General features: G+C 38.6%; 2 protein-coding genes across 7 annotated transcripts in view; both read left to right on the top strand.

The window, feature by feature from the left end:
* The window catches only part of mvb12bb (multivesicular body subunit 12Bb), a 51,671-nt gene extending 49,851 nt beyond the window's left edge, over positions 1-1,820 (top strand). The window contains exons 10-11 of the transcript XR_006251609.1: positions 411-543; positions 1,694-1,820. The gene's annotated coding sequence lies outside the window, so the exon portion shown is untranslated. The remainder of the gene's footprint in view (positions 1-410; positions 544-1,693) is intronic.
* Positions 1,821-2,723: 903 nt separating this feature from the next.
* The window catches only part of LOC122350591 (LIM/homeobox protein LMX-1.2), a 70,215-nt gene continuing 58,458 nt past the window's right edge, over positions 2,724-14,480 (top strand). The window contains exons 1-4 of one of the 6 annotated variants that reach the window (XM_043247210.1): positions 2,724-2,873; positions 4,157-4,841; positions 10,763-10,860; positions 14,211-14,335. In XM_043247210.1, the coding sequence (XP_043103145.1) occupies positions 14,266-14,335 (70 nt within the window). In that variant the 5' untranslated portion in view covers positions 2,724-2,873; positions 4,157-4,841; positions 10,763-10,860; positions 14,211-14,265. Of the gene's footprint in view, positions 4,842-10,762; positions 10,861-12,752; positions 12,984-13,738; positions 13,970-14,210; positions 14,336-14,480 lie in introns of those variants that run through there. The other 5 variants (XM_043247212.1, XM_043247213.1, XM_043247214.1 and 2 more) reach the window with 5 other exon arrangements.

The following is a 14,480-nucleotide window of genomic DNA, read 5'->3' as shown; positions in this document are numbered from 1 at the left end:
ACCATGGACCGTCACCTCCAAATGGAGCTAAATATCAGGTCTCTCCCAGAACCACAACTCCCACTCACAGCATCGCTGCCTTTTCAAACAAGCACCTCACATGGTTTTACTTTCAGCCGTGGCTATGGCTTCACGATAGGGAAAAAATAATATCCTGAGACCGCACTGTAAAATGAAAAGGGCCGGCTCCCTCACTGGTCAGAGCCTTTAGCGTGTTTAATCCACGTGCGTTTGAAGGGAACGCTTTGGCATGAAATATGAAGGGAAGCTATTCTCAGCTAGTCTATTTGTCTTTATACTTACAATTAGAAAACAAACTCCTTTTCATGTGTTTCTCGTTGATCAATGAGCGGCGCGCATTCAGGATGAGAAATTGCTTTCTGCTTCTCGTATTATTCTCTGTTTTATAGGAGATGGAGGGAGAAAAGGACGAGAGGTTTGTCAGACCGTGACTCGACGTGCTTGAGCTGATGCAGTCATCTGCTTCCAATGTAGAGGAGAGCGGAGGGAGCCATCCATCGCCGGGCACGTGGACTCAACCTTGTTAGTCTCTCTTTTCTTTTCACAGACACTCACACAAAAAGTAAGACATACTCGAATACATGGAAACTTGTCCATGGGAATAAGCCGGAATGCCTTGATGGGTCTTTCATGCGTTCGGATGGACAGAGTCTCTGAGGAGGAACCTGCGTAATGAAATTCACAGAGCCTAAACCTTTGATAAAACCCAGGCTGAGCGCGAACGCGATGTGCGTTAGACGTTTAGAGACCCTACCGAGAGGACTAACACCCGAAACGAGTGTATTATTCTATTCGCGGAGTATCACAAGTTTGTTAGGTTACTACGGCGTTTCTTAAAAACTAAAAATGTACATTTAAATGGTTGTTTCTGACCCTGTGTCATTAACAACAGTATGCAGTTACTTTTAAATTCTAGAAGTTTAACAGCAGCCAATGAATGAAGCATTCAGTCATTTAGTCGTCATCGCAAAATGTCCTTCTCACCCTCATTACTACTGATTTATTTTTGTTTCACTTGTAATAATAATAGTGTTTTGACAATTACGATGAATAACTGAATAATCATTAACGTACAAAGCAGAATTCCAGTAAAAAAAAAAAAAAAAAAGTTAAATTCCGAAAGGTAATTTGTTATTTGACACTATTGATACGAATGCTTTGTGTACATAATTTGGCAATATTTTAATGAAAGATATGTTATAAACAGAAAAATATGAATTCGGACTGAATTAATTACCTCAGCTAGAACAGCAAAGACGACTAAAATGTAATTCACAGAATTATTGAATAATAAACCCATGAATTACAATACATGATTACAATTTTAAAAGACTTGTCTGTGCAATATTTTTATTTTTATAAGTCTCTTATGCTCACCCAGGCTGCAGTAAAACACAGAAGTAGACCGAGGTAATAAAGCTGTGATCAGTGTCACGTGATCTCTCAGAAATCATTCTAATATGCTGATATGCATCTCAAGAAAAATGATCATCAATATTAAAAACATTTGTGCTGGGATTCAAAAGTAAGTTAGGTGTATAAGAGCTAACTGAGCGCTTCGATTGCTCAACGCAAACATCCATACGCTCTTATTTTGCTAATCGCCTTTAACAAAAGTTATTAATCCATAAAACACGTGCGCATTACATAGGCTTCTCTCATGCCGTTGCAGGAGAAGCGTGGATGGAGATTGCGCCGTGTGGTCTTCACTGCACTTCTCTCTTAACAAGCTTGAACCGGACTCGAGGGGGAGACGTCTGGATCTGGCGCAGAGCAAAGAGTGATATCAAAGAGCAAGGCAAGTGCAAGAGCTCTTTCCCTCTCTCTGTTAGAGTTCCTCAGCCATATGAGGCACATTAGAGTAATTGAGGAGCAATGGGCCCGGGCGCGAGGTGATCTCTCTCTCTCTTTCCCTCTCTCTTCATTCCCCTGTCCTGTCCCACACACTTATCCCCACCAGCGGCCCATATCCTACCGTCGTCTAAGTCTGGAAGTTAAACTTTCATGTTTTTTCCATTCTTTTTCATCGTTCCAGTCATTTTCCCTTGGTCTTTTTTTTCTTTCTTTGTTGATTTGGTGTGTTTAATACTAAACGTTTAATAAAAGAATAATAATAATTGTTGATGTTTTATTATTCTTTTATTTATTATTATTATTATAATAGTTGTTGTTGCTGTTTTATTAGGCATGCATGTATTGATCATTTGATTGTGACTACATTTTGATATTACTAACATTATTGCCAACATTATAATAAGCGCATTTGTCTATTTTGCATACATGTATTGATCATTTGATTGTTTGTGACTACATTTTCGTATTACTATTATTATCAACATGTTTATCATAAGCACTTTTGTTTATTCAGTGTTTTAATACTAAATCTTTGATAATGATAATAATAATAATACATTTATTGATGATTGTTAGTGATAAAATATTGATATTATAACCAACACGTTAATAATCAGTATGCATTGCGTTACTACAAAATATTAATACTACTACTACTACTAATAATAATAATATGATATAATAGTATTATATCATAGTATGTTACTATAACATTATTTTTAATACATTTATTGGTAATCATTTAGTCTTAATAATTCAATTTAGATTTTTTAAATACAGACTTTCTTATATTTGCTTAAAAAAGGAAAGTTTTGTGATGTTTTGTCCATTTTCTCCCCGTTAGGACACCACAAAGTGGCCTGAACACAGAGATCAATTAGCTTCTTTGAGGTGAGATCAAAGCGTGGGGGCCCCATGTCCAGGCATGAAGGCCAATTAAACCTGAGCAGAAGGATGCTGTTCCCCATGGACCACTCACCGCTGGACACATGCCACGGGTTACTACACAATATACTATAAAAGCGTCACAAATCTGCATACTTATCATTTAATATTTCACCTTCTTTTGGAGACTGGAAATTCTCCTTCTTTACTTATTGCATGAATCATAGCGACGACGCGAGGCGATAAAAGAGAGAAACCGAGTGTGGGTAGAGGAGTGAGGGAGCGTGAGAGTGAAGTCGGAAGAGGAAACATCGAGTCTCAGTCCACAGACAGGTGCAGTGACCCTATCCACCTCTGGAGGTGCCACTTGCGTTTTATGGGACATTTATGGTAGGCCAGCGCTTTTTACCACGGCCACCTGGATGCAATAAGAGCGCAGCTCCTGAGTCTGCTTGTAGGAAACTCTCAGGGGCTCCCGCGGGAGGCAGGCCCTGTTAAGATGTTTATGATTCAAAAAGTGGTCCAGGGGGAAAACACTGACAACTACAGAGAGGGATTTTGTGGAGGGAGCTTGTTTTCTTGTTACTCCCAACACTCCCCCAGAGAGCTGTTTTCCCTCCTCTTTTCCTGAGTAAACCCATGGGGCGCACAGGATTGATTTAAACGTTTTTTAAACTCTGCTTAATTGCGTTCGGGGTGATTTGATGACCGCTCGGTTGGTTTTAGCCTTTGTTTCGTATATGCCAGTCGCATTTGTTAGGTCTAGTTTATTTCGTTCAGAAAATCTGAATGAACTACAAGAAATGAATCGGCTAGATTCCACTAAAGGTTTGTAAATGAAAGTGCAGTGACACAAGTCCCCCGTGTCCAGATGGGCTGCTCTAATAACTTCATTAGGATCGACATACTTCCTGTTCATTGATATATAGGTCTGTGCTCAGACCCTGTAGCTTAAATCATACACTTTGTGGCAAATACCTTATTTTAGCGTAATTTATTTAATGGTATTATTTATTATTTTGTTTTAAAATACATAATTTTTAATCTTATTATGCTTCGAATTATTATTATGCTCAAATGATAATTATTTTCATATTTATCCCCATCTAAACGATAAGCATTATTCATTTTTAAAGTTCTTAAATTGAAATGCTGTGGAAAAACCTTATTATATTATCTAATGTTTTATCATAATTTTAAATATTACTTATATATAGTGTTATTATACATTATATTATATGTATAATATATAGGTTAATATATAGGATTATTCTCTGTTTCCTGAAGTGTTGAATCTGTCAGACCTAGGCTATTTAAAATAGTCAATTAGACACCTGGAAACTACATAAGACTGAGAACTTCACAGCTCTAATGCCGCAGGTCTGTTCTTTTCTAGGCTGTAACCCATCTTCCATGCTGACCTTTGATGAGGGAGACCACAGCAATAAATCCTGCGCAGAATCCACTCACACCTTCATGTTTCAGCCCACTAACTACATTTGACCATTCAGGGGGTTCAAAACTGCAGGCTCTAATAGCCAAGCGGATGGACCAGTAAATGATGGCCAGGACACGGCTGCAAATCTGAAGACTTTAAACCAAAGCTGCTTTTCTACCCTCGCGCTTCTTGACTTCATCTATACCGTGCTGGCCACGTATTAATATTCAAAATGAACTTAACGTTCACACATCTGATAACGGCCTCTTCATCTCAGCATTCGTTTCTGATTCCTGTTGAATTCGAGTATATTTACATTTTGCTGTTCCAGTACAAAGCAGAGATCGGCAGCTCCGCTCCAGGTCATTATTTATCGGTGATCTTAAACACACGGGGAAAGGATCAGCGTTTGGACCGGTTTCAGTGCTCTGAAAGTCATTTTTTGCTCTCGTGGGATACATGGAGACCCCCAGGTCAGCACATGCAGGGAGCATTGAATGTGTTGATAGAGATGAGGGGGTGCTGGATAGATTAGAAATGCTAGCTTTTGACAGACGCTGCGCAGATCTTCATCTCCAGATCCAGCCAGCTGAGGAACATCTGGAGCAACCCACACTCAGACGCAGACATGGAGAGCTGTGCTGTGAGTTACACTGAGAACACAGCGATGGTGAATGCAGCCTGTGAAATTGTCACGTTTGTTGATTTAGGTGGTGTGTGTGTGTGTGTGTGTGTATGTATATGTATATATAATGTCAAGAGTTGAAGAAATTAATCTAAAACTATCTAACCTTTTTTTTCATAGAGATTTAATAACCTCATGTTCATTTAATGACTGTGGAATTTTTGTATATATTTTTTTTTATGCATTTGTCTACAGAAGAACAAGGCCACCACTGTTAGCATAAAGCAATATAACTTTAAAATAGCAGCGAAGTAAAGTGAAATTAAAATAAATTAAATCAAAAATATGAGGGAAAAAGAACATCTTAATGTTGAAAAAAACATCATGGTATATGCACATGTGTAAAAAAAATTACAAAAAAAAATTAATAACAGTAATAGCATGGTTGAAAATAATACGAGAGACACCAGAGGCCTGACAGTCATCAAAGCACCTGAAATTTCAAGTTGGAGTCTTGATGTGAAACATTAACCAATTACTCTGATCCCCGCCTTTCCCCTTTAATCTTCCCAGCGTGCAGCTGCTTGGCCATAATTACAAACCAGTGACAAATTTTCAGACAAGAGCTCTTCTCAATGCGGCGACTCAAATCTATTTAGAACTTCTCAGTGTTCAGGCCACAAGACGGGTTACACACATTTCATTTCAAGAGCTCTGACTGAAGTTATTCCTCCCACAAAAGAGAAGCAGGGGGATGTATGTTGTAAATGGCACGCATCCTAAAATCAGACTCGGAGCCGCCGCTGAGCCCGCTTTGCCATGGGATCGATAAATCAGTCTGGAGAAGAACCCAATGAACAAGACAACCATCTGCTGAAAAGCATCGTAAATCTCGTCTAGTTTGGGAAACTGTACCATCCCTTCGGTCGCGCTTTAAGGATTTGCAGGCCTCTTTTCTATAACCAGAGGTGGACAAAGTATAGAAAGTATAGATACTGCTGCTCAAATATTACTCCGTTACAAGTGAAAGTTGTAAACACAAAGTGAAAGTATAGAAGTGCATAGTTTCGTTATTGTTGTATGTTATACCTTCAGTGCCTCCCCGAAGCAACCTACTGAATACACAGACTAGTTTTTAATACATGTGCAAAAAACCAAAAAAGATGATTAATAGGAGGAATAGGAGTATTAAATGGAAGAAGGCGAAGGTTTTGAAGGCTGTGATATAGTTGGTTTTTGGCAAACAAAGCAAATATTTGAAACATATTGGGTCTTTAATCTTTTCGCGAAGCTGAAACATACTTTCTAAGTAAGGCCATGGATGCATGAACTACTTCCATTTTGTCGGGAGGATTAAAAGAGAACGGTTTGGAAAATGATTGAGGTTCACGTGACCCTTCAAGAGCGGTTGCTGACAGGCCGTCTATCGCCTGTAAAAACACCAATCACATTTAGAGATTAAAAAAAATACCGCTGCACAGAAACGGCTTTGAGGACACTGGTAGAAATGTAGTGGAGCGAAAAGTACGATATTTGTGTTTCAAATGCAGTGAAGTTAAAACCCTACGTTTCCAGAAAAAATAAAGTACAGATACTCAAAGTGTACTTAAGTACAATACCACTGTCCGCCTCTGTCCGTGAAAACAGTGCAAATGCTGATACTTGTGCCGTTATCAATGCTCTAGCGTCGATAAAAGATTGTTGGTCACTAAGCTAGTATTTCTTTAGCGTTAAGAGGGTACAAAGTCGCTAAACAAACCATGTGACATTTTCCAGATTCGGTTGAGAAATTAAACACGTCTTCTTTCAACACAGCGTTTTTGTTAGATGTACCTAAAATAGTCTGTTTCATCTTAAGCTAACTTTGATCTGCTTCAGATCCTGACCTTAGATAAAAGAAGTCTGGATGAAAGCCTACACAAGTGCAATTTGTTTGCTTCTTTAAACCTTTTTCTTTTCTTTTATATATGGAGTGTCGTTTATATTTTATGGGCGCTCGTGGAATGTTGATCAATGTAAGAATAAAATCTGCTGAAAGTTTACTCAGACTTTGCAAGATGTGGTTTGTTTCTTCATCAGAACAGATTTGGAGAAATCGTTTGCTCGCCGGTAGATCCTCTGCAGTGAATGGGTGCCGTCAGAGTCCAAAAGAGCTTATAAAAACATCACGGTAATCCAATTAGGTTTGTAAACCCGGTTTGATCTGCGCATATTTCTCTCCTAATTCAGAAAGGTTTTTCGCTAAAAAAATGCAGTGGCGCTCGTATTTTAAAAGGCAGCAACGTTTTGAAGCTTTTCGCTTTAGTGGAGCCATACTTGTGGATTATCGTGTTTTTATCATTTGGCTCTCATTCTGACGGCACCCATTCACTGCAGGGTTCATTAGTGAGCAAGTGATTCAATGCTAAATTTCTACAAATCTGTTCTGATGAAGAAACAACAAACTCGTTCACACCAAAATCCGTGTTACGGAGTAAACTATTCATACCAGTATTTTATTCTCTTAATTTCAGCATGTTCAAATCAAACGCGCATCCAAATGAATGGTCTTCCTATATTTGTTCATACATTATTAAACTGACTGGAGACATGTTGTTTAAAGTTCGTGCTTTGCAATGCAAGACCGTGATTAAAACTTTTTTTAAAGTCTTCTTTATTAATTCTCTCACCTGTCCTCAGAAATGGACTTCATTTAAAGTTCAATCAAATTCTCAAAGTAGCTGAAATGAACTCGTGCAGTGTCAGATCGTATTCGTACTACTGGTATGTGAATAAAAATAAAAAAAAAAAACGATGAAAAGCACCTCGTCGCGCGCAGAACCTCTGAAGGTAATTACAGCTAAGAGTAGATTAATTATATTTAGTGCAGTGATTGGTAAATATTATCTAGACGGAAAGGGGGATAATGTTTCTTCATAAGCATGTCAGTGAAACATAATAAGTAGATTAGCCACTGGAGGGCGATGTCGACCCTTTAAATAACTCTGAGACGAGACGCAAACCGTACCGAGCTGCATGCGGTGCAAAATAATAACTATTGCATAATAAATCATTAATAAATATTACTCTGTGTTCAATGCATATTAGTAGGTGATATAAATATTTAACATATGCAACTATATAAATTCAACGAAGCAACATGAAAGCTGTGGAAAATAAACGAACAACCGGCTATATTTTCCATTCACCAATACATAACGTGCGCAGCAATTTGTTATTATTAAGTATTATTATTAAGTTTTTATTGTTAATCTTAAAAATGATTTTACGCAAGAATCCATGTGGCTGCAGATTACAATGAAACCTCGCAAAGAAAAACTTTTTTTTAAATCAAACGCTACACCAAAAACTATCCGTTAAAAAAAGAAGTATTCATTCTTGTTTGATTCTGATTTTTGATTCTTATTTAATGACTTATCGGTGGGCTTTGTACGACGTATTTTCAAACGAGTGAAAATAATTTAAAGCTGCCTTTTATCTTGTTTTCAAGTCTCTGAAAAGCGTAATGGTTCATTATAGCAAAAAAAAAACTCATTAAAAGATCAAAGTGGATCCTAACTTGAAAGTTGACTGCCTCGTACAATTTACTGTATGTGTCTGCTTCTCAGGGTTTGTTCAGATAAGTGAAGGATTAACCCGTGTGCTCCAACCCGATATACTATATACAAGATATCATGTGTAGGTTAACATCTAACATGTATCTGTACTACCATCAATTAGCCCTTTGTGCAAAGTTTGCGACTTATCTGTGAAATTAAAATCTAAAGCGCATATATGCATATATATATATATATATATATATATATATATATATATATATATATATATATATATATATATATATATAAAACAACTTTAGATTACCATTTAAAGAAATTAAAGCGGTTATAGCCTACAGCTAAAATTGCATGGCGTTGATTGTGTAACACAAGTTGCTGTCTGTTACGAAACATGTTTCATATTTATCGAATTGTTTTTTTTCATTATTAATATTATTATTTTTAACGTTGTTATCGTTGTTGTGTACATTACAGTACAGACCGTCGACGCTATCCAAGTCTCTTTTTTTTCAATCTTTTGAATTCATTTAGCTATTTTTCGATTGATGTTATAATAATCCGAATATATATATATAAATGATTTGTTAGCGAGCCACGTTAGATGGCGGTGATGCTCTGAAGACTACACCTCTTATCAGTTCAGTGAAGACATCTGAGCCCAAACACATCCCACACTTCACTTCATACTTTACTTACAGACTCATAATTGACACTTGCTTTATGCGCCTTCCTTGTATACAGACTATCCTTTATTACAATTATTAACGTTAATATTATTGTTATTATTATTATTATTATACAGCATTCAAATATTTTCTTCTCGCAGTTATTTGTTATTATTATTATTATTATTATTATTATTTTATTATTATATTTTTTATAGTTGTTTTGATTTCAGTTTGCATTATAACCGTTTATCGTTTATTGTAAAGCGCTCTTTGATTAATACTGATATATCAGGTCTGGGCAAACAACATTAAAAAAATGTGAAATGTAATTTAATAACTCGCATTACACTCCAAGGGAATGTTCCCCTCAGGAAACAAAATTATTTGCCAATTTTATATAAATTTGTTTACTTTTAATATATATATATATATATATATATATATATATATATATATATATATATATATATATATATATATATATATATATATATATATATATATATATGAACTGAACACAATTTCTTTAAACTGTATATTTTCGTTCGATGATATTTATTTATTTACAATCCGTTATTTAGCTAGTTAGTTGGTTGGTTTTAGTAAAAAGCCTACATTATGAGCTACACTTTCACAAACTTGATAAATAATGGAAAAAACTCATTTTTGCGACCGAATACAAGATTTTTTAGAGACCGAATTTTTTTAAAAGCTGTATTAATTTTCTTGTGAGCATTTCTCACGCAGACGCGCTTAAAAAGTCCGTCTAAATGTTTTAAACGTTGCGCGCTTTTCAGTCACACATTCTGGAATTTACAATAGCAATGTTTCTTTCTTTCTTTTTTTCCCGCGTTCCTCCATTATTTCATTTTTTCGTTGCTTTATAAACAAACAGTTTAAGTCTCCCTAATGCGTGCTGCGTTGTTCTTACCTTGCGGTCGAACTATCCGAGCTGTTTAACTAAAACAGTGTAGCGAAGCTTGCGAACCTTTATTGGGTTTAGATTGGCTTTTTCGCCCTCTCTCTCGCGCGCGCTCCACGGCGCACGTGCCACACACCTGCCGCTCAGGCGCGCCGTTTAGAGAGAAGGAGGGGGCGCCTGAAAGAAAACAATTAAAGCAACGTTACATAAATCACATCTATTTGCGTTTCTCGCTTTTTTGGGCCTCGCTCTCAAAATTCTTCTGAGAGCTGAGTTCGTAAAGCATCTCGTGCGTTCGCTAAAACCCTTTCAACTTTTTTGTGGGCACGGCATTTGGGCCTTCGCGCCACCAGTGACGGAAGTCAAACGACTTTTAAGGGACTCTAAACGTGTAAGGCGTTCGCCCTGATTGCCTTTCATGCCCGTCCAATGAGATCCGTCTTTATGAAACACTTCGTAAACCAGACTTCCAAACAAAAGGCCAAGTCCCCGAAACGCACAAGTCACGCCACCAGCATATTGCCGACGGCCTTGGACGCAGTTCATTCCTCTCCGTGGCAATTACATCCCTTCTGAGGGGGAAAAAAAAAAAAATCTTAACAGAGCCTAAGCTAGTTTGCTGGTCTTAGGTGGTTTGCGAGGTAGTTTAAGATGTTTTTCAACAGACGTAGCTCATTTAAACGAGAGATTTTTTGCTTGGAACGTATACATTTATATCACAAATTTTTAAAATAACAAGCTATTATTTTTTTCCCACATTTACCTAAAGAAATGTGTCTGTCATTGCAGGCCTGGACGCGAGGGGGAGCACACTTCTAGTTTAGGCGCAAGAACGGCCCTCGGGTTCCAGTTTCACTACTAAGGATGTTCAGTGAACCTCAATCAAGGTAAATGATCCGTCGATCTCCCCTAATGATGGTGAGTCACGAGTTTTTTAACATAATAATAGTGCCACTTTTTTTTTTTTTTTTTTTTTGCTGTTGTTATTTTTTTATTAAAGACGCTTGCTATTTTTCCCCACTTTGGTGGTCTGAATTGAGGATGCGGCATCATCAAGTGACCATTTTGCAAATTTCATTCGACACCTCAGAAGTAACAAATTACTTTATTGTGAACCGGAGATGCTCGATAATATGCGTTGAATAAAAACAGTCACGTGATCTCAATATGGCGGCAACCGTGGCGGGCGACCCGCTAATCATATCTTCAGAATTTGGATCGTGTCGGCTAGGTTTAAAAGCTATTTTTAATCCTTCATATTTAAATGTAACGCTGAAACGATTACATCAATATTAATTTAAAATATTAACAGTGAATATTACGTAGCCCATATCTGTTGTCATTTATGTTTGCAATTATTCGTTTCATGTTCACCTCTGCTAGTGAAGAAAACTGTATTGTTGTCTGATAATAGTCTAATAATAATACATTTTATTTTTACCTTTAAACTATGCCTATAGAGTATCATTTTTTATCGAAATGTACAGATCCTCCTTTGCCTCGCCCTCTGTTTTCGATTGATTATTTAATCAGTATCTTTTCCGACCATCGTTGCTGGAAGCAGCCCGCTAAAATACACCTTGAGCTCAGTGCGACCGGGAGTAAACCGTTTAGGGGACACTTAATGAACTGGCCGCCGTGGCCTATATGGTTTTCTGAGAGATGTTTCTTTTCGAAGGTGGCTGGGCTGGTGGGGGTTGCTCGATAATGGAGGGTCGTCGTAGGTATCTCACTCGGCGACTTGCTTGAAGTCTCCTAAATGGCTCGGAGGTGGTTCGGGATCCCGGGAGTGAGGCGGTAACAGGGGAGCGTGACGAATTCCGTATAACGCGAGTTAAGCGCGCGCATTCCTCCTCCTCGGCGCGGCCATACGACGCTCGGAAAAGAGCGCGTTAACTCTCACGCTTGACTAGCCTATACGACTCCAGGCACTGAAGGCAAGCATTAGTTATATTAAAAACTGACGTTTCGGTGGCCGAATCCCGTTATGAAACACGCAGTGAGCTAAATCAATATCTTCTCATATTTTGACGAATTTTAAGGGCTTTTTTTATACTTCGAGACTGAGTTTTCCAAATAAATAAAGAGAGGGAACGAGGGCTCGACTTGAGCGTAGTTAATCTTAGCAACAACCGAAGACACATGCAATTAATAAAGAGCCGAAGATGAAAGGCGCAGCCATTTGTGATTCTCGACCCGAATATCGAGCTCTGGGATCCCAACAACTGCTCTCAATAGGTAGTCAATGTATATCATTGGTAGTCACGGCCATCGTTAGCCTGTCTCAAACATTTGCGAAGCATGAAGCCGCCATAAATACGGCCGATTTATGGTTTTCCTGCGTGATCGAAACGGCGAGCAAAAATATTTCCTTTGCGATGCTGCTATAAATTACGCCGTGCTAAATTTATTCGTCATTTTTAATAAGAAGCAATGTCTAATGGGTGGGTTTGCCGGAATTTGAGTAAACTGGCAAGGTAACAAAACAATATTACAAAGAAGCCACGCGTTTTAATAATGTATAAAACATTCATCGCTTATCTCTCGCGTCATTTCATTTGTTCAGACGCGTCCTCTTTTTATTGGTTTATTGTTTTTTTGGATGAGGATAGATCTAACCAAAGCGACCCCCCCCCCCTTCCTCCGAAACGAAACCGCGAAGCTTTCTGAATAAAATCGGGGACATTTAACTCGTTAGCTCGATTTTTATCTTTTCTGTGTAATCGGTATTACTCCATCTCTGCCATCCCGCAGGACTGCACAAGGGTTTGCTTTTTGTTTCACCGGACTCTGTCAGCCGCTGTCTGCAGTTATCGGCCCTGATCTCCAGGTGCGTCGTAGACGAGGGTCAGAAGGTTCGAGGCTTCATAATGGACACAAAAGCACAAAGCATGCGGACGGGCCGGGCGTGATGCTCCGCTACCTGATATCAAAGCCTGCAGCCTCCGCATGAGAGGAGAGGGCCTCGGAGCGGCCGGAATAAAACCCGAAGAGTAACGTGCGCTTCGAGGTTTGAAGTGACACCGGCTATTTAGATCAACAGCAATAACAGTGGCATTTTACATTACAATAGGCATCTTACAAATTGAAGGTCATTGTGATTAATTACAAAGAAACAACATCGCGTAATTGCGTGGATTACGGCGTAATTACGGAGCGTTCCTTGTGCGTTTATCGTAATCGCACTGTATCAGACAACAAAAGTATAGCTTAATTTTGCTACTATTACTACTACTAATTATCGTTATTATTAAAAAATAAAATGAACGTTAATAACACATTGTAGTTGTTTTGTGACATGCAGAACGCGCGTGCCGGCTTTTCTGTTATTTTATTCTCATTTCGTTAAATTTACAGCAGCAGTTGTATCTATTTAAAAAAAAAAATCTATTAAAAAATAGATAGCTTAAAATTAACATTTTACATTTCACCAGGCTGTCATGCATTCGAGCAAAATTCATACAAAATGAACATATGTATTTATAAATGTACATTTGTTTTCTTTCTTTAGGCCAGGCTTTTGTCCGAATTAAACCGTGTTTTTAGACTCATTTGTTTCACCGCAATTTTCGTAACGTTGTTTACCGTCCTTGCGCGCCTCTAGTTTGGGAGGCAATGCGATTTTGGAGGCGGAACGCGTTTAGTTCCACTCGGCAGAGCGCACGAACACCGGCGCACCAATAGCATCCCTATGTCAGTCAATAGTCCGCAAAGTGACGCGACCGAAAGGGGAGGGTGCTTTCTCCCAAGCCTATCTCAGTTTTGAGCTTTCTCGAGCTGCAGGGAGCCAAATGGCGCACTAATTTAAGAGTTAACGTTAAGACGTCTCCTTTACGTTTTCGTGGATTTTACCGATTTCCTGAAAACTTTCCGCGGGACGAGACGACTCGCGCACGGCGTAGGAAAGGGAGGATCTCCCCTCGCGAGCTCGTGACAGCACCGCCGGGATACAAACTTTCCGAAAACGTCTAGATTGACTCGGCCACTAATTAACAGGTGATTTAGCGCGTGTTTTAGGTTTTTGTAGTCACGTCTTCTTGTCCTTCTGTGTCAAGGTTTGATCGAGAGCAAAATGCTAATCTCGCAAGCGGCGACTGCAATGAAAAGTTTTCTTGAGATGGCCGTCTTAGCGGCGAAAGCCGTGAGGTTGAGATTTCTGTAATGTGATGTTGCTGTGGTTTTGGGATTTGAAGCGTGGACGACTCTGACAAATGTGTTGTTGTGGATATTGCAACAGGTCCCGAGTCAATAGGACGGCGCTTTCTTGCCGGTAACAGCGGGGATATTTAAAGATGTTGGACGGTATAAAAATCGAAGACCATCCGCTGCGCTCGGGACAGGCTACGCTTGGAGTTATGCTGGGTAAATGATTCATTGTTTTAAGTATTATAGCCTACTGTTGTGAACACGTATTTGTGTAATAAAAAGATAATTTGCAGAGTATTTTATAACGCCGTTTTTATCGAGACGGACGCGAGAACTAGAGCTGGATCTGTGGCAGGCGGCT

Source organism: Puntigrus tetrazona, chromosome 8 (assembly GCF_018831695.1).
Source record: "Puntigrus tetrazona isolate hp1 chromosome 8, ASM1883169v1, whole genome shotgun sequence".
Classification (NCBI taxonomy): domain Eukaryota; kingdom Metazoa; phylum Chordata; class Actinopteri; order Cypriniformes; family Cyprinidae; genus Puntigrus; species Puntigrus tetrazona.
This window is presented reverse-complemented; position numbering and strand designations above follow the sequence as displayed.